General features: G+C 47.8%; 2 protein-coding genes and 1 long non-coding RNA gene across 12 annotated transcripts in view; 1 reads left to right on the top strand and 2 right to left on the bottom strand.

Moving 5' to 3' along the window:
• LOC144584629 (uncharacterized) overlaps window positions 1–27,991 on the bottom strand; it is a 228,540-nt gene that overhangs the window by 165,560 nt on the left and 34,989 nt on the right. The window lies entirely within an intron of this gene.
• NR2F2 (nuclear receptor subfamily 2 group F member 2) lies at window positions 57–27,980 on the bottom strand. Of its 4 annotated transcripts, none has more exons than XM_072982047.2 (3): window positions 26,968–27,980; window positions 15,001–15,528; window positions 57–11,172 (listed from the first exon to the last, which is right to left on the bottom strand). In XM_072982047.2, exons 1-3 carry the CDS (start codon window positions 27,008–27,010, stop codon window positions 10,898–10,900), a joined length of 846 nt encoding a protein of 281 aa, XP_072838148.1. In that variant the 5' UTR covers window positions 27,011–27,980; the 3' UTR covers window positions 57–10,897. The 4 variants fall into 4 exon arrangements, with proteins under 4 accessions (XP_072838148.1, XP_072838146.1, XP_072838147.1 ...); XM_072982045.2 differs by lacking the exon at window positions 26,968–27,980 and adding an exon at window positions 18,187–18,616 and having other exon boundaries at window positions 15,001–15,549; XM_072982046.2 differs by lacking the exon at window positions 26,968–27,980 and adding an exon at window positions 18,187–18,616.
• Window positions 19,447–27,991, top strand: part of LOC110072990 (uncharacterized) — an 80,655-nt gene continuing 72,110 nt past the window's right edge. For 2 of the 7 annotated variants that reach the window (XR_012081587.2, XR_013539002.1), the window contains exon 1: window positions 21,550–26,128. Coding sequence is in view for 1 of the 7 variants with exons in the window: in XM_078381118.1 (XP_078237244.1) it covers window positions 19,447–20,463 (1,017 nt within the window). In the remaining 6 variants the exon portion in view is untranslated. Of the gene's footprint in view, window positions 26,129–27,991 lie in introns of all 7 variants that reach the window. The other 5 variants (XR_012081590.2, XR_012081589.2, XM_078381118.1 and 2 more) reach the window with 4 other exon arrangements.

The following is a 27,991-nucleotide window of genomic DNA, read 5'->3' as shown; positions in this document are numbered from 1 at the left end:
TAGATGGCACAATTTTCTAACGTTTCGAAAGAGGAGCGCAAGCTGGGAGCCAGAAGTCCATTTAAAAGCCCTTTATTGCAAAAGAACAAAGATCACTGACAAGCACAGCATAGCAGACATCTCAATGAAATTTCTAGAGCAGATTCTTTCCCCCTTTAAAAAAAAAAAAGAAACACATGGCGAAGAAGAGTGGGTGTGAATATAAGGTCTTTCTTACTTTTATAATACTAAAAAAAGAAAAGAAAAAGAAAAGAAAGAAAGGAAAGAGAAATGTACAGTGGAAAAGAACTTCACGTCTCCCTCTTAAAAACCCAGCGGTCCTTGTGAGATGGGAAAGCTGTATAGGGAAGCCAGAATGTAGAGAAATGAAATATACTCATCCTTTGAAGAGAGATAATTCAGAGCAAAATGGGGTTAGGTTTACAAAGGGTGTGTCAACCAAGAAATACCCGTTGCTTTTGAGAAATCCATTAACAGGGATCTTAGCCAGACCACATATATTCTCAGTTTGGAAGTGAAAGACGTGGATCAGGGAGTTCTGAGGAAAGAGATGTGGTCCCCCGTATATTGGTTTATTCATATACTGTGTATATATATATACAAATATATCTGTATCTACACACACTTGCGGATGTTCTATATGAGTTAGTCCCCTTTTAAAGGTTGCCCTGCAAAAAAGGGCTGTTGCACAGCCTTTAGTAGGCTTTCCTTCTGAGTAAACGCCCATGGATTTGATCTGGGAACAGCGTTTTTACATAACATTCATCTCGCTCTCGTGCAGCTGTACACAGAAGCTAGTTTTCCTGAATTGGCCGGGCCTCACTCCCTGCTCAGAAAAATGTGCATGTAGATAAATCTTGTACATGTTTACTAGGAATGTAAGTTCCAGGGATATTTTTCCTCCAGGGACCACAGTCTTACTTTTTTAAGCCTTAATTCCAGGGGGGAAAAATTAGTCACCGCTCAACTTTTTTTGGGGATTGGCTTGTGTTGTAAGCGGGCTCTTCCCCGCCCCCACACTTCACATCTTACATCCCATCTCTTTTTTCTTAATACATCCAAGAAGCATGAGTAACTGGCATCGGAAGCAGGATCAATCCCCATATACACTCAATACTGGCGTGCCTCCTCTATTCGTGGGCTCGGTGAGAAGGCAGCCGTCCTTCTGAGACCTAACTAGGAAATTTAAGACTGGTTTGTCTATTGTCCTGAAACATGAAGAAGGGTGTTACTTAATCCGCAACCTGGGAAAGGAAGGGAAACAATAACAAGAAGACACAGGGAAGAAAAGGGGAGAAAAAAAAGAACGAAACAAACCGTAAAACACCCAGCCACGCTTCTGTCCTAATTTGGTCTCAGAAATGCTATGTCCCAAACCAACAGCATCCTACCCAAATCACTTTTCTTTTATGTACAGAAACCAGGGGCGTCCGTTGATTTTGATTCACTTTATATCATGCCATCTCATTTTATTTTCCCGACCACAGAGGGGAAAAAATCACTTTTGTGCTGGGTGTCGCTACAGGCCTGTTCACCGGATGGATCTCTCTGTTCAAGCGCTTAGCGGTGTGGGTCTCTGTTGATCAAGCCCTCCGTTTGGAACTTCGGAGACAGAAATTTCACCTTACCTTTGCAGTCCTTTAACAGACACTTATTAAAAGGGGGAGGGAGGGTCTGATTCCCATCAGCTTAGCTCAAAGGGGGAGAAAAGACTAGCAGACTGAGGAAGAATAAGGCATCAGCAGATAAAAGTAAGTTAGGAACTTCAATCACACTAGGATATTTTACTTTCCTGGAGCTAGCTTTATTCTCTCTCTCTCTCTCTCATTTCTGCCCATTGTTTCCATTAAGAGTGTTTCTCCTTCTACATTTCTCCACACCTTAAAGCGTCCTTCTATTTATATTCGATTAATCTGCGTCCTTCTATTTATATTCGATTAATGGAAAGCCCAGCTTCCCCTTGCTTGCCCCTTCTCCTCAAAGCTTTTAACTCTAATTTTACCCTGCTCCAAGTGAAAAATCCCCACGGGATCCGAGCAAACTTGTGCAAAAATAGTTAAACCAAGCATACGTCCAAGAAGGTGGATGTGAGGAATCCTCTGCTTCCACACCCCCCCCCAGTGTTTCGATCTAGGCACACTCCCAGGCACTATTAATAGTGGAAAGTTCAGTTCAAAAGTAACATTCGGGGAATCTATAAAAAAGGAAGAGAGGGTCAGAAAAAGACCCAAAGAAAATAAATACTCAAAGGAAAAATGAAAACAGATTTCTGATTCTTTGGGGTGGGGTTGAATTAAGCATATTAACTGCACACAGATGTATATGATTCCCAGCTTGCCCAAGGATAACTTTACAGATTTATTTGCATTTAAATTGTCTCCCAGTTAGTTTTAGAGACTTCACCCTCTCTTCTCAAATCTGGCCTCAGATTCTTTCTGGCTGGCCTTCTGAGCTAAATCCATTGAGAAGCAGCGTTTTGATTATTATTTTTATTATTATTTTAAAGCATGGTTGAAATCAACCTTATTGAATCCCAGCTGGATTCCCAGAGGAAAAGAGGAAGAACTGGGCCCAATTCTTTCTCTCTCTTTCTTGCTTTTGCTGTTGGTGGCTTTGAAGAACTTCATGAATAGGATCCAGTCCAAGAATCAATCACGACCTAAGCAAAAAAAAGGGTGACGCTCCAAAACAAAGACTCAACAAGTCTCTACAGGATCACTGCCCTCCTAAACTCAAGGACTGAGTAGTTAGAACCCTGTTCCATTCTTGCACCTTGACTTCTGGGCAACATGGCTAGTTGTCTTGCGTCTCCCATTCAAACCAATGAAATGTCCCTGTGTGTTGAACTGCAGAGGCACGTTGACCTGGGTCCACTCCTGCTTCTACTCCCAAAGGCCACCACCATCAGGGAGAAGGACCTCAACAGCTTGAACGCTAACAGCGACCTCCTTCCACCCCTCTTCTCAAAGGGGAGATCTTCCTGACCTTCATGATTTCTTAGAATGAACGGGTGGTGGTGGGGGGGACGACGGCAATAAAACAAGTGACCATCTTTGAGGATGGGGAGCTCATGATTTCATTGGGCAAGCCAATAGAAGCACCTATCGGGTATAGTTCGCCTCCACACACGCCCTGTCAACCAAAATCAGCTCACAAGACTTACCCAAACCGGTGCTAACTAACTAGCAACCTCCAGGCCATCCCTTCTCTTGCTAAATCTCCCACTAGCATCCCACGTGGGGGGTGGGGCGAGAAAGCAGGAGAGAAATCTGTGCATCTGTTTACATATTGGGGGGGGGGACTCATCCAGTAGCCTCAGAGTTTCCCTTCCCCCACCCTCCACCCCAATATTAAAGAGAAAGGGGTGAAGCCCCTTCGAAATGTCCAAGCCTTCTTTCGGGTCTACTTCTCACTCCACCTCACGGGGGAGAAGCTCTCCCTCGAATTATGCCTTGAAACAACATTTTCTCCCCCTGCAATGTTTAATTTAAAAAAAGGAAGGGAGGGTGTCAATGGCTTTGTTTGCATAATTAACTGTGCCCCAAGTAGAAAAACAGATGTGTTTGCTCAGTTAATCACAAGACACGTTGATTTTATATATATATATAATTATTTATATTATTATTATTATTACAATTATTATTAGATCTGTCTTAGCAGACCCCCTTCTCTTCCAGAGACAAATTCTGTTTGCCATTTCCCTTTCTACTAGAGAGGGAGTGGGGAAGAGGAAAGAGGAAGAATCTCTATCTATAAATATATAAAGTTTTAATGGCACATCTGACATATTAAATTAGGCAGTTTTACAATTGGGCCCGGCTGCGATGCTAACTGATTACAACCGCGTTATCAAAAGGGCAATACGATTTATAACTCGTCCGGGCACGAGCCCCGATGATAAACAATACCAGAAATCTGGTTTGTATTAGGACTGGGGGTAATGGGCGGCGGCGGCGGCGAGGGGGGGGGAGGCGGGAAAGGATGCTGGCGGGAAAGGATGCTGGTGAGATCTAAAGAGTTGCGATGAGGTTGCGCCTCATTTCATAGACCGTGGAGCACTCTGTGCGAGAGAGGAAGAGAAAGGACGCCGTGGTCACACAAAAAAACCAAAACAAAACCCAACAACAACAGGCCGAAGGCTCCTCCCTGCCTTGTCACCTTCTTTTTAAAGCAGAGGATTATTTACACTCCTGAGAAGGTTTGTTGATTCAAGAGGCCTCCCTTCACCTCCATATTCGATTGAGAGACACCCCTCACCCCCCCACACCCCTGCAAGTGTTGGGTTTCATCTAACCCTTTCCGTAAGGATTGCGCGGCGGGGGGGGGGGGGTAGGTGGAAGCATACCCCCCCCCCCCCGGCTTTCTTCTCTAAATCCTCCCTCTTTAGCATCCTTCTTCCCAAAAAGCTTTTTTAACTCCGGAGTAAGCCTCCACGATTAAAACAACAGAGTTTTACAATAATAATAATAATAATAATAATAATAATAATAATAATAATAATAATAATAATAATAATAATAATAATAATAATAATAATAATAATAATAATAATAATAATAATAATAATAATAATAATAAATAGTTAAAACTTGTATCTGTTATATAATACTAGTCAATGTTTTTTGTCATTTGGATGGACCGTGTTTTGTGTTTTTAAATAATTAAATTAAATTAAATTAAATACTCCTGGTCTTGATTTTGGAACCCTTATTCCGGCAGACGCCGTTCTCATTTCTGGGGTTTGGGAGCGGGAACTAGTCACACAGAAACCCCCGTTGGTTTTTCCAAAAAAAAAAAAAAAAATCCAAATGTTTGGGAAGGTTTCAAAGAAAAGAAGACGAAGAAAGGGAGTGAGGAAGAGCAGCGAATCGGCTCCTCGGCTCGGAAGCAGCCGCGCGGGGACTAAGCGTTTTTTAAAATGACCGCAACGAGGTAAAAATTTGCCATTAACTAGACCAGCTCCGCAGCAGGGTGCCCGAGAAACCGAGGGGGGGGCAATGGGGAAGGAGGGAGGTTCAGAAAGCCCGTCCCTCTTTATAGCTGTTGTTGAGGGTACAGGAAAGCACCTCGTCCCAGATTTTAAGGCACACCGTGGCTACATCTCCTGATCCGACCCAGGCGAACTGGGAAGTAAATCCCATTGAATTCAATGGGGCCGGCCTCCAGGAAAAGGGGCGCAAGTTCCGCAGCCTTGGCCGGCCTTCAGCTTTCGTCAAGAAGCCGCCTTTCCTTCTACAAAATCAGAGCTCGATCATATGCACCTATATCTACCTAATAAGTGTGCGCGCCTGGTATTAAAATCTCCGCGCAACGTTACACCTTTAAAACAGCCCGGGCGGGAGGATGCTCAAGAGGTACCTCGCACGCCCTCCTTTCCAGGAAGACCCGCAACCTCCTTGCCGACAAACCCACCCTAATTTTTATTTCCATTTTCCCCCCGTCGTTTGGGGGGGGGGAAACCACAAAAACACACAGCATCTGTGCGAACCACCTAGAATTTAAATCCGGAAAGAGGGGTGCTTTTTGCGCAATGCGATCCCAGGGAATTTGGATTGGGAAGTTCGCCCATAGCAAGCGGGGCAAAGCAAGAAGAACTCTTTCTTTCAAATATCAGTGTCTTCGCTCCCGACTGTCGGCCTCCCCAAAACCCAACACGAAGAGACCACCGCACGCCCTACCTCTTTTATCCACTGACAAGAACTCTATATAAAGACGCTTCTGCCAAAGGCTACAGGAAAAAATCAATCAACCTGATGCTTAATATATACCTATATATTATTTTTAGTATCATATTTATATAACAATAAAATAAAATAAAAATAAACCACAGACACCCTGTACATCTGGGTGCGAGTTGATTTAGGGGAAGGAAAACGTGCCTTTTCCTTCAATGAGTTTCCAAACCCTCTCCCCCTTCCAATCCTGGCACCAGCCTTTCCCACCTCCAACCATAAAAAAAACCCCTTCCCCCACCGATGACACATTTTAGGTGGGTGACTTGTGTGGCTCAGAAACAACCCCCCCCCAAAAAAAATTAAAAATAAATGCTCGCGATATATTACTTTCCCCCCCCAATGAACAGGATTATGAAGGTGATCGGCGACACTGCTCAACAAACGCCTTTAAAGCCTACCTCTCTATCTATAGATCTCCTTTTTTAAAAAAAGAAGAATTAGAACAGCGAGGGTTTAAGGTCCAGCCTCCGACCTACAAACTCAGTTGCGCCGACGGAGGCTTCGGAGGCTGGGGGTCTACGGGCAGACCCCCTGGACCTTCACCCTCGCGTTCCTCAACTCCATAACCCACCCTCCCCACGGAAATCTGCCCGGATTTCTGGGCTGGGAGTTTTCGGAGATGGATCCGCTCCTTGGCAGCGATGCGGAGCTAGATTTGAATGCCTGCCTATATAGAGGGGCGCCTGGTTTTAAACGCGACTCCCTCGACCGCCCCCCCCCTTGTGTGTCTTATTAGGACGAGGGGGAGAAAGTTCTCACTTCCCCTCGCCGGGCGTGCGTTTGCCTTTCGCCTCTGGTTTCCCTTAAGCAAGACTCTTCCTCCTTTTCTCTCTCTGTCTGCAAGGCACTTTCTGACAGACGCCATGTTGGCTGAGTAACTAGGACCCAGCCGCTTCAAGGCGTTACTTTCACACGCTTCATCTTCACAGCCCCACCGGGGTTCTTTCCCCCCCCCATCTTTCTCTCCCACCCACCCACCAAGCGAACTTGGGACGGATCCACACCTCCAGAGCGACGATCTCCTGCTTTCTCAGTAATTGGAGGCGGAAAGGTTGGGGGGGGGGGGGAGAGAGAAAAAGAAGAATAAGAAGCCGAAGCGCGATCTAGCGCCAGGCAAGCGAGAGTAAAAGCAATCGGCAGGACGTGTCGCCTTTTAAACTCCGATGTGAGTGTGTCTGCCTGCCTGCGTGTGTGTGTGTGTGTGTGTCTGTTTTTTCAAGCGCCCGCTTCTGCTTGGCGATTCTCGCCGCGTGCGCTCTTCAGGCAAGGCTGGGGCCCCCCGAACCCTTTTGTTTTAACTTTCCAGATAAAAATTTTCCCTCGGCCCCCAGGTCTTCTCACTCCTCCTCGCCTCGGAGGAGCCGGGAGGGAAGCTAATTGCTCGGCTGGAGGGCCAAGGGGGTAGAAGGAAAGCGAGCGGTAGGTGTGGGTGTGTGAAAGGGAGGCAGAGCGGGACCCACAGCCGAGAGGAAAGGCTGGCTTGAAAGATGGCTTCAATAATAAGTTTAAAAAAGAATCCCCCCCCCCTCTGCCGCTGCTTTCTTTTCTTTCTCTCTCTCTGATTTTTTTTTTTTTTTAAGGAGACTCACTTCAGTAATTTTGCTTACAACCCCGGCATCGGGGCTGGAAAGAGGAAGGGGAGGATTTTAAAAAAAAAAAAACCTTTCTCAAAGGCAGAGGGTGGGAGAGATCGAGAAGCTCCAAGAGAAAGAGTTACCCCCTATTTAGCAGCTTCTTAGAAAGCTCTAGTCAATTTCACATAGAACTACGTGGGGGGAGTCCGGGCCCACCTCCTTTGTCCAGGTCAATTGCTCCAGGGAGCTCTTTTGTTCTAACTCAGCAGGGAAAGAAAAACTTTCCTTAAATGCCATAAACCCACACCTATCTCTCTCCAGGCCTCTAAACAAGTCCACCTCGAAGTCAGTCGTGACAGAGCTGCACCTATCCATCTATAGGCCTAATGGAAGCTATGGAGGAGGAGAAAGAAGGCCCCTTGGGGGAAGGGAGAAATCGGGTGAATGTGGAACCCTTTTACATTTACAAGATTCCTTCCTTCCTCCCCCCCTCCCCACCCCTTTGTCACCATCATTTCTTCAGCTCAGCCTTGACTAGCAACAGTGTGGCTGGGAGACATCACTGTCAAGAGAGACAGGTACAAAGCCGCAACCCAAACAGTCATCAAGGACCCAGAAAGCTAAATGAAAGCAAACGAAGTTGGGGTGGTGTGGTGGGAGATATTGCAGGTAAACTACGATAGGCAACGAACACATTTGTAACAAACCAGCAAAGAGGCTTCTAACATAAAGAAAGGTCCCTCTCCCATTCCACCTTGGGAGGCAAAGAGAACAACAGAAATATTACCCTAACCTGCTCTTTCCCCTAAATAGTAAGTGACTTTATCTCCCTGTTGTGTGTGTTTTCTCCCAGTTCAAAGAAAAACCTTGGCAAGCACTCAAGTACAGAACAGGATTTTTTAAAAAAAAAAAAATGAATAGTTGAAATGAAAATGAAAAGATCTGCTTCATAAATGCATCCAACCACAGCAAAGATCAGTCCCATCTATGCATCTGGAGGCGAACAGATGCTAAGGACTTATTCTGATTTAAATATCTGGGGACTGGGTTTAGGAAAAGAGGTTGGGGGAAAGTCTGATGGATGAGGGCTGCAAGCCTCAACATTCACCGAACAACCTAGATTCACATCCTGGATGGTACCACATGGAATGCTGGAAGACCCAGTCTAGCACTAGAAGAATGCATTGCTAGGCATGGTTACTTTGAAGGAGATTCCATGGATCTCAATGGGGCTTACTCCCTAGTCAGTGTAGAGAGGATTGCACCCTAAAGCAGGGTACTTTTGGTGCAGGTGTAGGACGAATCCTGTTGAAATATATACTACCTACTGCTGAGTAATGCTGAGTTTCAATCAGAATGTAGGACACAGACACAAAGTTAGATCCCTGTCTGACACATCCTTTCTCTTCTTGTCCAAAAGAAAAAGGGTCTCCATAAAGGGGGCAGGGGAAGAATATAAGGTATGGAAATCTATGTCTCAGATGGCAGAGATCCAATCCAAGATTATCCGCGTAGAAGGAAAAAATCACTGAGAACTGACAAAAACACAACTTTGCTCCATCCGGACTGTAGGATAAAAAATACATATATCTGTAAAATCCATAGTGATCCTAATTCTGTGTTATTCCACCCCCTCCCCCTTGCAGCATTACAGTTCTTACGAAGGCAGTTAAGGGTGACAGAAACAACAGGCCATCTCTCTCTCTCTCATCTAACCACTCACTCCCTGCAGCCAATTTATTTGTAATTAACCAGAGGGTAAGAGGAAAGGGGAGTTTGCCATCTCAGGTTGCAATCCTGTGTCCACTGTACGCCCTCTGTGAAATTTACTTCCAAGAAAACAAGCTAAGGGATTGGATAAGGGATGTCCTCAAGCTAGTGATAAAACCTCAAGCTGTAACCCAGCTGCCCACCGTGAAAGCACAGCACTACGGCCAGCTTTGATTCTACAGGCATAAGGAGCTCAACCTTCTAGGCTGCAAGACCTCTTTCTCACCAGTAATCAAAAAACTTTTAAAGACACGGATCATATCATTCCCTCTTCCCCCCCCCCCTATTTAGGAGATCCATACAAGTTGTCAGATATCAAATAATATTTTAATTTCTGAATACTTTCAATTTTTTTTCCTTGGAATATAACACACAAAGACTGGACCAAACAGTTTTCAGTTATTATAACTTTTACAGTATACAGAAATGTTGCACTTAAAAAAAAAACCTTCAGCTTTTTTTTCTTTAAAACACAAAAACTGTAAACTCTAAGTTACTGAATCAACCACATTATCTATAAGTGCCAACAGTAGTGTTATTTTTTTTTGTCATGCTGAATTCAATGGTTTTTTTCTTTTTTTCTTTAAAAAAAGGGAAAATATCAACAAGTATTATAATACAAAGAGCTTGCAAATATACAAACAGATAGAGGAACTCGGTAACAATTCAGGACGACTAGGCGGAATCCAATTTCATTCAAATTACAAAAAAAGTTCACTTCGTGATGATTCTCTGTGTGTGGTTGTTTGTGTGTGTGTGTGTTTCCATGATAACTGTGTTGTGTCTTAGACACAAGTCTATCTCCCTCCAAGAAATACCCATTCCCTTCCAAAATCCATATCTTGTCTTTAAAATATATATATATAAAAAAAACCTAGCCAAGGGTGGGTGGGCTGTGGGGGGGGGGTAGTCGTGGCTCTCTTTTGGGCAGATCTGTATAATTATAGCTGTAATAGCTTGGAGCTAAATTTTGATGGACTGGTTTTTAAGTGCGCTTCCAACTTTTCTATTATGGGGGATTTTTTTTCTCCTTTTGCCTTCATTTCATAAACTTCCTAGAACAGTTTTAATTCTTTCAGAACATATATTCTTTTTAAAGGATACACAGTTTTAAAAAAAGAAAAAAAAAAAGAAATGAAGCCAAGATTATATCAAAATTATTATAGAACCACAGAATAAACTGGTTTGGAACCAGGAAAGAAATAATTAAAAAAAAAAAAACAACCCGAAACAAAACCCTCTAGGTACACAGACAATGTATGACAAATTAATAATTTGGAAAAGAGAGAGAGAAGCGAAGAGAAAAACGTCTTTCCTTTCGGTTAATTTTCTCCAGGTTGTCTCTAAATGCATTGTCAGGGAGAGATTGTGTTTCAAAGACAACCCACCCCCACCCCCACAACAAAAAGGGGGGGGGGAAGAAAAAAACTTTTTCTTTTTTTCTTTTTTCTTTTTAAACAATGAGACAGAGAAAGAGATTAAGAGGAGAGAAAGAGAGAGAAGTAACAACTTCTGAACAACAAGGGAATATTCGCAATGCATTTTGTAAAAAGTTCATTTAAGTCTCTCTCTCTTTTTAAAATTCATAGTCCATTCAAATTATTCTCTCTTCTTCTAGTCACGCTGTAACATCCTCGACAAGCTGAAGGACGTTTAAAAAAACCGCCAGACCCCAAAATGTCACTCGCAAATCCATTTTTCCCATTTTCCCCCAAACTCTCTGATTTGTGGGGGTGTGTGTGGTTGTTTGTTTGTTTTTTTGCTCCCCTCTCTCCAACATCTCTTGGTTGGTTGGTTTGTTTGTTTTTCTTCTTCTCCTTATTGAATGGCCATATAAGGCCAGTTAAAACTGCTTCCAGACAGTAACATATCCCTGATCAGGGTTTCTATGGGGGTTTTACCTACCAAACGGACGAAAAACAACTGCTCTATGACTGAGGAAGAGACGGTGCGGAGGGAAGGAAGGCGTAGCAACAGTTTGCCAAACCGCGTGGGTTGGTTCGGGTATTGACTCCTCACGTACTCTTCCAAAGCGCACTGGGACTTCTCTTGTAAACTTTCAACATGTGCTACGTCGGACAGACCACACGCATCTAGGAGAGAGCAGATCGCAGAGAGAGAGAAGGGAAAGAGAGGGAGAAGGGGGACAGGAAAAGGGCAGTCAGTATCATCGTCACAAACCAGTCGTAAGTTCTCCCTTGCAGGATCCGCACACGGTACGCACCCCCTCCCACACTTCTGCCACAGTGAAGGGAAGTTTTAAGCTGAAATATTAAACAGAGTAACATAAACGAGTCTTCCTGAAATCAGCAAGTTTTCCTGCCTAGTCAATTGGGTTAGGATTCAGGCCTTAAGCATCAGGATGATGAGCGTCCATCTATCAGTCTCTTCTCTCCTTCTTTCAATTTTACACAGCTTAGCTCAGACGTCCAACACACACACACACACACACACACACACACGCATACACACACACACACACACAAAACCCCAATTCAAGGCATCTGAAGACCTGTGAGGCCTATAGACCTCATCCAGCCCCAAATTCAATGGTCCAAAAGCACTGTATGGGAGAGGAAAGGGGGAAAAAATGTCACGCCCCCCCCCAGGTACAACTTGTGCCCAAAGGAGTGGGCCCCCCTTGAACTGGGGCAGGACTTGCTTCAGATTTGGACCATCCTCTGCTGTTCTGAACTTCAAGAGGAGATAGCTAAGCCTGTGCTGAAACCCAGCTAAGTGAGTCCTTGTAGCCAGAGTTTTAGCCTTAAACATCAGAGGTGGGCATCCGCCTCTTTCACCGTCCCTGCATTTTACTTTGCATTGAGACTATTGGGGTGGGGGGGAGTCTTTTGAGGGATGGAGGGACGGAGAGAGTGAGCAAGAAAAAACACTGTCTTCCCCTAAAAAAAAAAAATTTAATGGGGGTGTGTAGAATATAGATGTGTAGGGTTTAATCAAAAAGGCCAAGAAAGAAAGAAAGAAAGAAAGAAAGAAAGAAAGAAAGAAAGAAAGAAAGAAAGAAAGAAAGAAAGAAAGAAAGAAAGAAAGAAAGAAAGAAAGAACCCACACACGTTCAAATACTGGCTCAGAACGGGATAATGGAGTCCAGCACCCAAAAAGCGATTCCACCCTAAAGGAGACACCGCATTTTCGCTCAGTCTTTGAAAGCGATTTAAGTGGTCCTTTAAAACTGATCTTGTCAGTTTAGTCTATTGAAGGGCAGCCAAGCAAAGGCTGATCTCTCTCTTCATTAGAGCTGTTTCTCTCCCCCCCTTCCCTCTCTCCCAATCTCTTTCTTTCCTTCTTCTTTTCTTTCCAATCGTAGATGCACAGTTTTTTTAAAAAATGTATCCCCCAAAATTAAGAGGGGGAGGTGCATTTAAATTTACTATTTTTTAAAAAAATTACATATGGCGCATTTGCATTTTGCATATTTCTCTATGTATTTGGTCCTAAGTTTGATAGGTTGAAATACAATGAGGTCCCCTTTTAATCAGAAGCTGCCTTTCCTCAGGTTGTGACCTTAGCTGGCTGGGCAAAGTACTAACACATGCATAGTTTGAAAAGCCATTAGAATCCAGATATAGATTCTATAGAAAGAGACAGAAAATTGTATATGATGAAGCTCGGTGCATTTTAAATACATGCTGGCCACAGAGGTGTTGGGGTGTCTTAAGTGGCAGAATCCCCACATCATTTCCCCCGTCCAATGTTTTATAACCCCACAAAATCAGATAACAGAAACCTTTATCTAAGCTGGAAAGGCAATTTACATACAGAGATACATTTTGCAAACAATCATAAATTTCACACTTGAGACGACAGCGGTGAAGTGTTTCCCGGAAAAAGGTAATAATATTAATAACACGCTTTGGAAAGATAATAACAATAAATGTTGAGGATCGTCTCTTTGAAACGAAGGCTGTGAGGTTGCTACATCGGCCTTCCAAAGCTGGAGATGATTGTTGACAAGGAAGAAACACCTCCTTAAAATAAAACACACGCAGTCGCAACCCCACCCCCAGTATTGTCTTTGATGATCGATCACTTTTGGAGCCCAAGTAATTTAGGTGGGGAGCGAATATTTTGGACAGAGGGAGGGGTGTAATTCTGGAAAGCAATAATATATAAAAGGAAGCTTCGGTCACGACCTTAATTTTGGACAAAGTCCAGAGAAGGGCTTGTATATTCTAGCCCTCCTTTAATCAAACAAGACGTGGATTGTAACTCCTATTTTCCTACATAAACTCCTATTTTCCTACATAAACTACAGTTTGCTCAGTTTATTTTCTGATAGCAAGGGCTTCAAAATAAACATATATTCCATCTTTTTAATAAAATATATATATTCCAATGAGTAATTATTGCACATTGCCCACCTGCACTCATATCCTCACAACAAGGAAGCTGTTTTGTTACTTAAAAAAATTAACAGTCATTTATACATTTTCAGATATAGGTATTATTAATTTAAATTCAGCTGAGTGTTCATATTACATTTCCAACAAGCGGCAAGAGAAATCCATGACATTTATGTGGTTTCAAGGGTCCAGTTCTTTCAGTTAGTGATCTGACCCAGTAAAAGATAATTTTTTAAAAAAACGCACACAAAAAAAAGACTTATAGTTTGAGATTATTTTGCCTCCAGAGTTAATATCAGATATATTACTCACCCAGGTTGAACTACAGCTAATTAGATTCCATCATGCATTCCATTATTGTTTTATAACTGTAGTGCTATTTATATGCAGCAGAAAGTTGGCACAGAAATATGCACTCTCTCCCTCTTTGCACCTTTGATTGTTTAAGCGACACTTTCGCCTGCTTTTAGTACTTTTTTAAAGGAGAGAAAGAAAGAACTTAAAATTTTGTGGTTCCTGAATTAGAGCTGGTAACTCTGCACTCAATCCCAGCCTCTTGTTGGTATTATTGATGACTCTCAGCTCCTGCTGCTCTGAGGAGCAGGAGTTTAAGGAGTATCCACTCAGATTCTCAAACCACAGTGTTTTTGTTTTGCTTTTCCTTTAAGATCCTGACGCCGGCTAAGGAAAGCACAAAATCTACTTTTGGTTTCCTGACTAACTGGTAGAAGGCCGCCAGCTGCTATGGGAATGCATTTATTCACCTTCACCTTGTCCAGAACCTGAGCGATAAGATTATAGGGGAAATCTAGCTTATACGCAACTCTCTTTATCTCCACGAAGTATGACTTGATTTTAGACACTTCCCTGCTCCTCTCTCTCCGGGACTAATAATTCTACTCTTTCTTTTAAAATTGCAATTCATTTTTTATTCTCTTTTTAACCAGATCCTAACTTAACCGTAGCAATTTATCCAACCTTAACACTGTTATTATCAACGCCAGGATTCTGCTCTATGGAATATCAGCACTGCAATCCTGTCCATGATTACTCCTAAGTAAGCCTCTTTTTGAGTTCAACCGAGACTGAAGTTAAATGCACCTAGGATCAGAGCCCTGAGGGCTCACCAAAGAGTGTTTTGGGGGACTGAATAAACAAGCTAATCAGACCATATTAATATGGGAGGCAGATTAATATCTCAAGACTTCTCCACCTCTCTTATTCTCTCTCCTCTTGGCAACGAGGAAAGATTTTTTTCCCAAAACTTTAGCCTTAGGCACAAGAAAGTGGCCCACATTAAAACAGGGTTTACTTCTGAGAAAATGGGTACGCCATAGGGATGTGAAGGAGCCAGCCTGCCTATTTTCTCCTACCCCAAAGGCAAATCAACGCAGCAACGGCACAACAACAACACAACCCTCCATACAAACACGCACCCAAACTCTCCCCTGTTTCTTTGGTGGCTTTCCGTGTTTGATCACCCCTGGCCTTCCTGCGGTCTTCTTGGGCCCCCGCTGGCCCCCTCCCCACCCCTGCCCCCCCTCCCCGAAGGCGACTGACCTGAGGTGAAGAGGACGATGGCCTTCAAGCAGCTATATTCCGCCGAATCCACGTGTAAGGCCTTAAGTTTCTCGACCTGCTCTTGGAAGATCCGTATGTGGTCCATAAAAGCTACGACGCGGTCGGCGGACATGGGCGAGGCGTGGAGGCCGGCGGCGGCCAGCAGCGGGGCGACGTGGAGGGGCATGGAGCACTGGGCCGCGTTGAGGACAAACAATTCGCTCCAGGTTAGCCTCAGCAGGGCCACCTGGTCAGTGATCTGGAGGTCGGGGAAAAAGGGGATATTCCGGGCCCACTCGACGGCGCTGAAAAGCATGCGGGCGGCCAACTCGCAAATGTTCTCGATGCCCATAATGTTGTTCGGTTGCATGCACTGGCTGCCGAAGCGGGAGGTCGGGTAAGGCTCTGCCCTCAGCAACAGCGAGATATATCCCGAGAGATAGGAATGGCAGTTCAAGGGGTCTCCGTTGGTTAAGGCGAACTGGCCGTGCGTCGGCTGTGTGGGTGGCATTCTGCCCCTCTGGACGGCTGCAGTAAATAAGGAAGAAACTACAGCAATTAATACCTGCATTGCGAAGGGAGGCGATCGCTGGGGCTGGGGGAGGGCAGGGTTGGAGGGGGGGGGGCTCTAGCAGGTCTCCCTTGCCCCTGCCTGGCCTGCTGGCACAGTCAGGCGAGGGGCTTTGGCTGAGTGGCCCAAGCAGCAAACCAAGCCTGAGGATGCCGAGGGGGTGGGTGGGGGTCGTCGTAGATGCGCTGGGGGACATCTAAAGACACTCATACATGTTTTTGTTGCCTGGGGAGGGGAAGGGGGACCTGAGAGGCAGGGGGGGGACGGAGGGGGTGGCTTGAAGAGTCATCAAGGAGGGGGGAAAGGAGGGAAAACCCCACAGGCTGTCGCAGGCCACCCCCTCCGTCCCAACGCCAGGGCACCCCCGACCCTCGTGCGCCTGTGTTTTTAATCTTAAAAGCCAAACCCCCCTCCGAGAAGGGCCAGATCCTTCTCTCCTTCTGGCTAGGTCTGTGCGGACATGGAAAGAAGAGGAAACGTGGGGGCAAAAAAACAACAATCGGAAGGGTGGACCGAGAAGGTGGGCAAAGTCATAGACAGGGATGGGGGCCCTCCTCGCTCGCCAAAGAATTAAGGGACTCTGAAAGCAACCCACCACCAGCCGCTGTGCTAGAAACGCGCTCCTTTAAATCGCCCTAAGAACTCTCCCCCGCCCTTCTGATTTATTCAAAACCTCTGCTTTCCTACACCGGCCCCGTCAATATATAAATAAATATATATTTTTACATATCTGTACCAGGCAAAAGTGGGCACGAGCCTGTCCCGGATTCCCGAGGCCTTTCCCTTAAAAACACGGCGGAGGGTGCTTTGTTTTATGAAGCCAAAGCGAGACGAGCGACATGATTTCCCCAGCCTCTCTCTCTCTCTCTCTCTGCATGCATGTATGTGTGAATGAACGTATGTCGACCGGGTGAGTTCCATTGTTAGATTTCTAGGCCATTAGGTTGGAGAGGGGGGGGGGGCGCGCGGCGGAGAGCGTTGCAAAGCCCCCGGATCGGCTGGATTTTTCCTTTCTTTCTTTCTTTTTCTCCCCCCCCCTCCCCGGAAAGCGGGCCTTTCCTTTTTGGCTGCCTAAACGCACCAGAGGAAGAGAGAACAAGGAAAGAGACACGGAGCCGGGAGCCACCGGGGAAAGGAAAAGAAGCCGAGCCGGGGGTGGAGGGGGGGGGGAGAAAAAAGGAGACCTCTGGGGCGCCGGATCTGGCCCCCCGTGCGGCCCAAAGGGAGAGACGCGGAGCGTTGCGGGCAAGCGGAGGAGAGCCGCCCCCGAACGCGATCCGGACACCGGCGGCGGGGAAAGGAGAGGGCAACGCCGCGCCGCGAGGAAGTCGGAGGCCGGCCTTGCTTTCGCTCCGCAGACTTCCAGCGCGGCGCTCCATCTTTGCTCCGGCCAAGCCATCTCCTTCTGGGGCGAGCCAGCTCCTAATTTTTCTTTCCTTCCAGTCTCCCCAAACCTCCTCTCCCCCTCTTTCCCACCCTCCCCACCTCTGCAAGGAAGGGGGCGATCATCCTCAGAACAGCAAGAATAATCAGCAGAGTCGGAGGGAAAGGAAAAAAAGCAGGGCGATCGTTTGCCTCCAGAGCCGAAAAGGACGGCCAGAGACAGAGGGGGAGGAAAACGGTGGGGGGAGAGGGAGAGAGAAAGAGGAAAGGCGAGATTTTTAAAAATTTCTTCTTCCCCTTTGACCTGGACAGAAATTTTAAAATCCTATAAACCGAGGAGACGAAAAAAAGTCTGGTGGAATTCCGGAGGGAAAGACCCGGCCGGAGGCCTCTTTGGCCAACGGGTTCCTCGATCGATTTTATGTATTTATGATGATTGTTCGCGGGTGCAGGGAAGGAGAGGAAGGCGAGAGAAGTTTACAGAGCCTTGAGTCCGAGGTTAGCTTGCTTTCTGGAAATAAATGGGGGAGGGAGGCTCTTCAACAGGATGAATACATGTTTTGGGGGGCTGCGAAGAAAGCTCTCATTTCCTTTCCAAAAAAAATCTGCCTTTCTCCGCTGTCGGTGACCTCCCCCCCTTAAAAAAAATCAGGATCTCATCCGGTCCTTCTCAAGGCACGACCCGAATCGTGCACGAGTGGGAGAGAGAGAGGCAGCTGCCTCTCTCTACGTGTGTGTGTATGTTTGGGAAAGGAGGTGGGTGGGAAATGGAAACTCGCTTCTCTTAGGGTTTTCCATGCCTTGTCCGGAAACTGATCGGCCACCCCAAAACACACAGGAGATGCTTGGAAAGAGGCTCCCTTCAATTCCTCGAACTGCTTCCCAAGAAGAGGGACAACCCAGGCACATGCACGGCAGTAGATGAAAAGAAAGGAAAAAGGAGGAAAAGAAAAGAAAACCAGAGGGGTCAAAAAAAGAAAAAAGTACACAAGAAACATCGCTATTTCTGTTACAGAAAACGCTGCTCTTGCTCGCTTGCTTTCTAAAAAGAGAGCTATTCTACTCGTCCGGCTGAAGTTTACACCGGCAGGCAAAGCCGACTGTTCCTCTACCACCTCTCCTGCTCTTACCCCAGTCGGGTCTCGTCCCCTGCTCTCCACCTTCAACCCCCTCCCCTCCCCTCCCTCCCCCCCCCGGTGATGAGAAGTGGAAAACAAATGAAATCCCAATACCTTCCCGTCTCATGCCAACCTTGAGGCATTTTTTGAGCCGACAGTATTGGCACTGGTTGCGGTGGTGCTGGTCAATGGGGCAGTTCCGGTTGGCGCGGCACGTGTAGCTCAGGTTCCTGCGGACGCTGCGCTTGAAGAAACTCTTGCAGCCTTCACACGTGAACTGCCCGTAGTGCTTGCCGCTGGACTTGTCCCCGCACACCACGCACTCGATGTGCTGCTGCTGCTGCTGCTTGTCCCCTTGGCTGGCCTGGCTGCCCTGGCTGTTCTGAGCCGGCGTGCTGGGGGGTCCCCCTTGGCCCGGCGTCTGTGGGGTGTGTGGGGCGCCGGTCGGGGGTCCCGGCACGGGAGGGGCTTGCGAGGGCTGCGTTCCTTGCGGGCCGGCCACATCGTCCTGCGGGTCTCGCCACGCGCCAACTACCATTGCCATATCTAAGGGACACCTCGGCCAAATCGCTCGCCCCCCCGTCGCTCGTGGTCGCTCCCGGGATCCGCTGCCTCCGACGGCGGCGCCCGCGCGGCTGTCCGGCTGCCGGCCGGCCTGGAGAGGTGGCTGGATCTCCCGACCCAAGACCGGCCACTTTGCAGTCGCTTGGCTTTCTCTCTCTTTTTTAATTCCTCTTCCCTGCTTTTTCTCTCTCTTTTCCCCAGTTCCTGCTGGCCGCCGTTCTTCCTTTCCTTTTTCTCTTCTTCCTTAATTCTCCCTCGAAGTTGCCCGGGTGGCGTGGAGTATATATATATATTTCTCTCCTCTCTCCCTTTTTTTCCTTTTTCCCGCTGGTCCTTTCTTTTTTAATTTAATTTAATGTCCTTATTGCGGGGCTGTGGTGGTTCTGGCTTTTTTGTTTTTTTTTTCCCTTCGTCCTTTCCTTATTTTTTTTTTCCTCCCCCCGATGCTCGCAGGGTGGACCAAATGGTCAAGAAGGCGGGACGCCCAGAAAAAAAAACACACACCAAAGTGGGTGGGAAAAAGGGAGAAGAAAGAAAAGAGGGGAAAAGAAGAAGAAGAGAGAAAAAGAAAAAGAAAGAAAAAGAAGGAGGAAGAAGAAGGGGACCGAGGGACAGGATTGAAGAAGAGGCAGGGTCGAGGCGATTGTCTGGTAGCAAAAGAGGAAGAAAAGTCAAAATACAAAAGAGGGTGGTTGAGGGGAGGGAAGGAAAGAAAGAAGAGAGAGAGAGAGAGAGAGAGAGAGAGGCGATTCCCTTCAAAGGTCTCCCCCTCCCTCTCTCTCTTGGAGCCGACTGGAGTTGCAGGAGGAGATGCTGGCGGTGGCGGCGGTGGTGTCTGGGGGCCAGATCCAGAAAAGCCCGCAGTCAGCCATTCAGAAAAGCCATGGAACGGGCGACGGGGGAGAGAGAGAGAGCTGGCAGCACCTCGGACAGGCGGTGGCCGGCGAGCCCTGCAAGATCCCACGCTCAGCACGGCGCTCCGGAGGAGGAGGACGGCGAGGAGGAGGAGGAGGAGACGGCGAGTCCCGGCCTTTCGCGCTGCTGCCGCTGGTGCCGCCGCCGCCGCTCTTGCTGCAGCTCGTGGTGGTTCCGTTGCCGGTTGTGCCGGGATCGGATGCCCCGCTCGGAGTTTGGCGAAGCTGTAGAAACATCAACCGAGGGAGAGGAAAAGGAGGAGGGGGGGAGGACGAGGAGGAGAGCGCGCGGAGGGGCGGGCGTGTGTGTGTGTGTGTGCGTGCGGGGGGGGGGGGACGAGCCAAACAAAAACCACACACGCGCGCGCAGACACACACACACACGCGCGCACACGGACACACGAAACAGAAAGCGGGTCCCTCGGTTGTGTGTCCTTCTTCTTTTCCCCCTCCCCCTCGGCTCGGCTCCGTCCTCTCTCCTCTCTCTCTCTCTCCGCGTGCCTGCCTCGCCTTCTTCCTTTCCGTTCGTCGTCCGCAGCTCTCGCTCGCCCGCCCGCTTTCCCTTGTCTTCTTTTCTTTTGCGGCTTCTTCGCCTCTCTTTCTTTCTCGCTCTCGCGTTTCCCCTCCTCCTCCTCCTCCTCCTCCTCCTGCTCGGTTCGCGGCTGCGGCTCGCCGGGCTTTCCTCCTCCTCCTCCTCCTCCTCCTCGTCCTTTGCCTGCTGTTGCTGCTGCTGCCGCCGCCGCCGCCGCCGCTTGCCCGCGCCTTATGCAGCTCCTGGTTCTTTCGCAAGTGGGTCTCTTTAGCAAAGCTGCTTCCTCGCACAACACATGGGGCGATAAGGGGAGGAGAAGAAGGGGGGGTGGGTTTAGGGAGGGGGGAGGCGGCGGCGGCGCTGGAGGAGGTGGGTGGATAGATAGATAGATGGGTGGGGGGGAGGGAGGGAGGGAGAGCGAGCGAGCGAGCGAGAGAGAGAGATCGGGGGCAAACCAGAGTGAACTATCCCCAAGCTAAGAGCCCCCCCTCTTTTACCCCCCCCCCCCACTCAGAGGAGATGATAAAAGGATCGGGAGGGGAAGAGGGGAAAGAAAGGCGACCAAGGGGGGAAAAATTAATAATATATATATTTTTAAAAAAACACCACCCCACACACCAGGATTTTGCATGCATGCAAAAGTGGGGTCTCCAGGAGGGAAGAGATTGCAAGGCACAGGAGGGAGGGCGGTTTTGCACAGGGACCGAGATTTTTTGGGGGGGGGGGAGAGAGAGAGAAAAGAGAGAGGGGGGGTTAAAAGAATGAAAGGGGGGGAAAAAGGAGGAGGGGAAAAAAAGCAAAACAAAAAAAAGGGGAAAAGGGGGGGAGGGGTGCCCCAAAGAAGAGAAAGAGAGAAGGGGGGGGCTAAGAAGAAAGGAGGGTGTGTGTGTGTGCGGGGGGGGGCTGGAGGGAGGGAAGGCGGCCTCGAGAATCCCAGTGATCAAATATGCTAAGGAGGAGGAGGAGGAGGAAGGCGGGCGAGTGCGGGGGGGGGAGAGGTTGGAAGGAGTGAATGCGATTTATAGGAGGGAGGAAGGCAAGGCTGGGAGGGGGGGCGAGAGAGAGAGAGAGAGAGAGAGCGGCGAGCGCCTTGCTTTCTCCGCTCGCCGCTCACCCAGGCGCTCTCTATATAGTGAACTTTGACACGACGGCTGCAACTTAGCACACGTTGCCATGGCGACCGCTCGCCTTATAAGGCAAGAGGCTTGCCTTTGACTGGTCCAAAGCGCCCGGACCTCCCCTCGCCCCTCATTGGGCAGTTCCGCCTTGTGCACGGCGGCGGCTGGAGCCGGAGGAGTCCGCGGCGGTCCTAAAACGAGCCCCTGTTCCTTCCCTTTTTTTACCCCCCCATCCACTGCCTCTCCCCCTCCTCTCTTCTGCCCCCCCTTCATTATTATTATTATTATTTTTAAAAGACCTCCTTTCTATCAAATCTTCCCGCGGCACCCCCACTGCCTCTCCCCCCCCCCGGTTCTTGTTCTTCTCCTTCCTTCCTCTTCCTCGCCCTCCCTCGTTCTTTAACCCAGCTTTGAAACTCAGAGCAACAAAAAGTAAGATAAGGTTGAAGGGGGGGGGGGGGAAGGCGTTGCCTTTATATATTTAATTTTTTTAAAAAAAATGTACTTATTCCAATTGTTTTATTTACGACGACGGCTTTTCTCCCTTCCCATCCCCTTTGAGAAAGGAATCTGAGTTTTCTAAGCGGTGTTGTGGTGTGAATCGGTGCGCGCACGTGTAAATGCATAGAGCTGGGTGCTGTGGTTGTTTTTTTTTGGGGGGGGGGGACAAGAGAGAAGGGACCCTATTTGTTTTAAAGCAAGGATGCTGTGCAGTTTTTGGGTGAGAAAAAGGGATTTTCTGGACTCTTTCCTGGCTGCCCTGATGGTGCATTTCCCCGATCTTCCTTCCTACCACTGTTACACAAGTTGTTGGTTGGCTAAGTATTCTGTTATGATGATGAAGGGTAATCTCCTCTGAGAAGCAGTGGCCTGAAAGGGGGTCTGTAGCAACCTAGGCTTAAATAAGTGGCCACGCTCAATATTTTACACACTGCCAATGTGCTACAGGTATACAGTATATATATAGTATTAGGTGTATGTATGTATGTATGTATGTATGTATGTATGTATGTATGTATGTATGTATGTATGTATGTATGTATGTATGTATGTATGTATGTATAGGCGCTGAACTTTTAATTGCCAGACAGCCGGCTCAATTCTTACAGGATTTGAGATTTATTATTATTATTTTTAAAAAGATAAGCACTCCCCACCTTAACAGAAAGAAGCAAGCAACAGACCTTCTGATCTGGTCACCCTGATCTTGTAGCTACCAAGCCTGGGGAGGCTAACTTTGCTCCCACAGTTTAATGTGGCTGTGCGTGAACCGAAGGGGGGGCAGTTAAAATCGGGATTCTTAGGGAGCAAACTGAGTTCTGTTTCTGGACAAGAAAGTCTCACGCTTACTCTGGGGAAGGCTGGCGCTACGGCTAGGGTTTCAGATGCGCCGAGGGCTCTTTTGAAGGCTGCCTGACACATACATTAGATAGACATCTATCAATGTACTGGGGCGCGCAGAACATCAGAGGATCTGGTGTCTGACCTCAGAATAGTAAAACCGTGGACTTCATTGTTTCCTGAAGTCGCCGGCTTTCCAAGAACCCATTACACTTTTTCTCGCAAGACCCAAACAGAAACGAGGGAAGAATTAGCATACAAATGCAGGCACATAGTCTTGTTTCCTACGTGTGCTCCTAAATGGGGAACACATCTTCGCCAGATGCCTTCTGAGCAGCCAGGCGATGATAGCAAAGGGAAGGAGAGAAATGGTGGCATTGAATCAAACACAGAAAATACATTTGCACCTTCTTCTATTTTTTTTTTGTCCATGGGAAAGGCAGGCTTCGAAGTTATTTCCTTCCCTTTAAAGATGCGCGTTTCCTTTCCGCTGAGAGGAAACGGGGGGGAGAAAGTATTTTTAAAAACAGAACCGAACACCCACCCCTGATGAAGCCGGTCTCACCCTCCCCGCGCCTTGATTTAATTCTAGAGTCTTATATGAGGTTAAACACTCAAGTCACCGCCTGTCAAGGGAAGAAAGCGGACCCACACCTTCAATTCTTGGCTCTAGCAAACCCTAATCGACCTCAAACAGCAAAGGACGGTCCTGGAGAAATACCTTGGCTCGGCCAGACGAACCCAAGAGTGAATCGCTGCCTAGAAAGAGGCTGAAAACTCGAATCCATCGCACAAACGCCCGCACTCCCCAGATTTCGCTTTGAAAACGCGCCTGTGTATTAAAAAAAAACCCTGTGTTTTGTACCAGCGGGTGGAATCGGGCGGAACATACACATAGATACACAACAGAAATATATATATATTTGTGTGTGTGTGTATGTATATACATACATACACTCACATTATATATATATAATGCATATTTACACACACAAATATGCATTTTATATATACATGCCTAAAGTTGTGTTATGTGGCTGTCTTTTTTTTTAAAAAAAAGAAAAAAAAAACAATCACAACTTCTGCGATAATATACGTGGAACTACATACACGGACAGTCCCGGAGCCGCATTATAAAGGGGAATCAGGCAGCCAAACAAGCCACAGAGCCACGGTTCTGGATCATTACCCGTTGCCACCCTTTCAATGAGCCGAAGGCGATCAAGTTGTTCCATCCACTTCCTCACCCCTTTTCTGCTAAGGGACGCACACAGAGACACATATATATCTATAAAATAAATGCCCGCGGGTCAAAGCTTCGCAAGTGCTAAGAACGAAAGGCGACGAGGTTGTAACACGGACTGGGCTGGTCAGAGGCCCGGTCGCGAAGCTGAAGGGGGGGGGTGTTTCCTGCTCCATTTCAAAGTGCATAAGGGATATTCTATTGATCAGAAGCACCTCGGCGCCTGGAAGCAGGCGAAGATGCCTCCTGCGATGGAGCAGATCCTGGGAACAACGGACCCCTTAGGATTGGAGAGAACCAACTCCTTAATGGCTTACAGTGCCCTACATGGGAAATTTTGGGTGGGGGGACACGACATTTGTTGCGGGATACATAGGAGCGAGAGATCCCTGGGAGTGATCGCAAGCCTGTACGGGCAGGCTGGCTTTCCCCTTCTCCTCTCATTTCGAGAAATCCCCTTCGCAACATGCCAGCAAGGCGAGACCCCCTCCTGGCATCTTTTCGCGGAATAAAAAGATGCGGGTTCTTAAAAAGATCCGGGAGGAGAGGCGGCCGGTGAGTCGCTTTCCCGGTACAACCCCGAGAGCTGAAAATACACCTCCCCGCCCGCTGACCGGCGGGCAAATTACCCAAGCCGTAAACCAAACATAGGTAAGGCAACAGTAGAGAAGGCAGAGAGGATTTAAGGCTTAATAACAGTGGTGCGTCCAAAGGACCGGAATTGGCGAGTGCCCAGCTGGACTGGCTAGCAGTGTCTGTGTGTGCAGGGGCGCGCGTGCAATTGTGCAATGTCTGTGTGCATACGAACATTGCACAATTCCACAGAACCGCTTCGAGAGGTTGCTTCGCCAACTGACTCATCAATAACTGTCCTTTTAAAGAGTCGGAGCGACGAGAAGAAATGGGGGTTATTTCTTGCTTTATCAGAAGAAGCGCTCCATCGGGCCACTTTTTGGTGGCGCTGAGTTCCGTCCACCTTTCGGTGTCCGCAGGCAGGTGGATGACGGCGCGGGGGTGTGTGTCTTTCGACGCTCAAAGCAAGTTGGGGGGAAAAAGAAAAGAAAGGGGATAATTCTTAAAGGTGGGGAAAAAGAGCAAAGGAAATGGAAATATTACATACTGCCGTGCGCCCCCCACCCCTCTTTGTTGCTAAAAACCGGGAGGTGGGGATAGTTTATTGAACAAATATACATAAGCATAGTTCTTTAAGCGACCCAGTGAAGCGAGATTACTAAGGGGGAAAGCGTTGGGTTAAATCAGGAAAACTCTGAGTCTTCTCTATCTTGCTGGTCTCTCTCTTTCTCCCCCCCCCCCCTTTCTGCCTCCCAGCTCCATCCGAAGAGCTATGAATAGGAGAAAGCGTCCCTCATTGTGTGACTCTGAACTTCCAAGTCAATGTAATTTTTAACCACTGGCTTGTGGTACTTTGAAAATCACCAGGGGCTGTCAGAGTTGGGCCCTCTGAAAAATTTACAGTGTTAAATTAGAACATATGCTAGGAGAAAGGGAGGTGGGGGGGAGGGAGGAGAGTGAGTGGCTGGAACTCTGTGTGTGTGTGTGTGTGTGTGTCTGTGTGTGTATGTGTATGTGTGTGTGGAGGGGGGGAGTCGCGGCTGGCAGACTCCAGAAGTACAGTATGCTTCTGCCCCCTAGCGGCAGTCTTTCGGCGGCCTCAAATATTCGCCTTTCAAAAGAAACGCAGTTCTTAAAGGGAATGGCGGCGGCGGGGGGGGGACCGTAGGCAAGGCGAGACGGGGAAGGAGTTGGGAGTGGGGGCAGCCCCGAAACTTCTGTACGTTTTTAATCTGATTAATTCCTCCGGATTGCCAATTAAGGAGCTGGCTTCTCGTGGGCTCCGGATTTGCCCAGGCGCCAGCGAGATTCCCTAAAGTTTTTTTTTTTGTGGATTTTTTTTTTTTTTTTGGATGGTGTGGGGGAGAACTTAGCGTTGCGGTTGTGTGCACGCGTGTGCGTGTGTGCGCGCGCGAGTGTAAAAGCAGGGCGAAAGGGGTGTGCGAGGGGGTTGCACCCCCCCGCCTCTCTCCGGCTTGTCTGCGCGCGCGTTCGCGCGCGCGTGTGTGTGTGTGTGAGAGACAGAGAGCACGTGTGTGTTGTGTGTGTGTTTGTGTGTGTGTGTCGTTCTGGCCGCCGAAAGCCTCTCGCTTTTCCACGCCACTTTTTTTTTAATTTTAATTTTTTAAAAAAGTGGCTTCCGTGGGGATGCCTCCGAAGCACACGCGCGCACACGCACGCACACATACACCCATGCCAACAATGAAAAAGGAGCACATGAAACTTAGCACCCCCCAGCAACTGGACTGGCAGCGGACCCTCCTTGGCTGTGGTGAGTACACGGATTTTTCTCATCCAACATAAATCCGAAAGAGAAGGGATAGAGTGATGTTGGCGTGGGGGATGGGGGGGGGAGAGAGTGACTAGACACGGAACTCGGTTTGTGCAAAAGAAAAGCCAGAAAGCCAACCAACGACCCGACACGCACGTGGCTGCACACCCCGGGAGTTTTCTCCTTCCCCCCCCCCCCCAGCCATGGGGAACTGTTTTCTTCAGGATGTCCTCCCTGGTAACCCAGACCAAGTGGGGGGGGGGAGAGGCAGCTTTAAAGTTGTTTGACTGTTTCTAAATCAGAGACATTCTCGCAGAGTTTGCTCCGGATTTGGGGGGAGAGGGGGCCCAAGAGAGGTAGCACAGCTACAGAAGGCTTCATAGCGAAACATATTTACCTTTCCCCCCCCGCCAAGCCACGGGAGCGCGCACCCCCCGCACACACGCGCACACATGCAGAGTTGATGTGAGGTCCACGCGTGGAAAGCACCCACCCCCCTTTCCCCACCCTCCCGACCTCCTTCCATAACCTCCCGGCTCGTCCCCGATCCTCAGGCGCGTTTTACTTCCGAAGGAAAAGTTTCCGGCTTTCTCTGTGGAGGCTTGACTTCCCATGCAGCACGCGGAGGACCTCAGGCTTCGCGGAAAAGCCAAAGCAAAAAATCAGAAATAAATAAGCAACATAAAATAAAGATTGCAGGAGAAAGAGAGAGAGAGAGAACGACGAGCGCACGATCACAAACACATCGCAAGGAGAGCGCGAGGAGAGAGACCAGATGGGAGAGAAACACACAGAGAAAGAGGTGTTTGTTTTTTTAAAAAAAGAGAATTTAAACATACCCAAAGCATATTTGCCTTGCTCAAGATCCCAAATCGCTTGCATCTTCTTCTGGAGTGGCAAAGTGGCTCTGCGGGGTTATCGTTATTTTTAGGAGCACTAATGCTGGCCAAAGGGACCCCTTCTTTTAGGCAGTTTAAAAAAAAAAAAGAAGAAGAAGTATCCTCTTCGTGTTTAGCTAAGCGATTGTGCACACTGGATTTTTTTTAAAAAAAGAGAGCGAGCGAGAGAGAGAGAGAGCTTGGAAGGCTTCGGTTGGGATGCTTAGAGAAGATGGGTGGAAAGAAAAAGGAAAAAAAATATAAAAATATATATAAGACTTTTCTCAGTCTTCAAAAAAATTATGTTTTGCGCCCTATGTTTTAGGGCTTGGAGAAGAGGAAGGGAGGAAGTAAAATAATAGTAATAGTAATAATGACAATAGCACGACAAGTAGAAAAAATAATTAAATAAATTAATCTAATATATATTTATATAAATGCACACTCTAAGTTTAAACAGAGAGGTTCCGAGGGGGTGTTTTCTCCAAAGCAGGAGAGGCAAGGAAGCCTCGCCTTTAAGGAAGGGAGGGGGGAGGAAAGGGCCCCCACCCAAATGTTAAGGTAGGAGACGACTCTCTCTCTCTCTCTCTCTCGTCGTTCCTTAGAAGGAAGGACGCCTCGTTACACCTTCTTTGGGGCTGGAAAGACGAGACTTTGGAAACACACACACACACACACACACCCCTCCCCCGACTGGGGAGAGAGGAGAGAGGGAACGCCGCTTACAAATTAATGCGTATAAGTGGCTAGCTGTAAAGCGCCGCTATCGCTATCCCAACGTATATGATGGATGTCTTTTTTTAAAAAAAGAAGTCCTGGTTTGAAAAGACGTTCCGAGACTTAAAATTCCGGGACTTTCCCTGCTTCTTCCTCTACCTCTTTCTTTCACACTCTCTCCCTGATAGGGTCCCCTCCCCTCTTGAATTTTCAAAGTGACCCCGGATCTGGGCCGTCCTTTGGGGCGCTCTCCGTCTTTATTGCTAAT

Source organism: Pogona vitticeps, chromosome 12 (assembly GCF_051106095.1).
Source record: "Pogona vitticeps strain Pit_001003342236 chromosome 12, PviZW2.1, whole genome shotgun sequence".
Lineage (NCBI taxonomy): Eukaryota > Metazoa > Chordata > Lepidosauria > Squamata > Agamidae > Pogona > Pogona vitticeps.
Note: the sequence above shows the minus strand (reverse complement) of the source record. Positions and strands in the feature narration are given on the sequence as shown.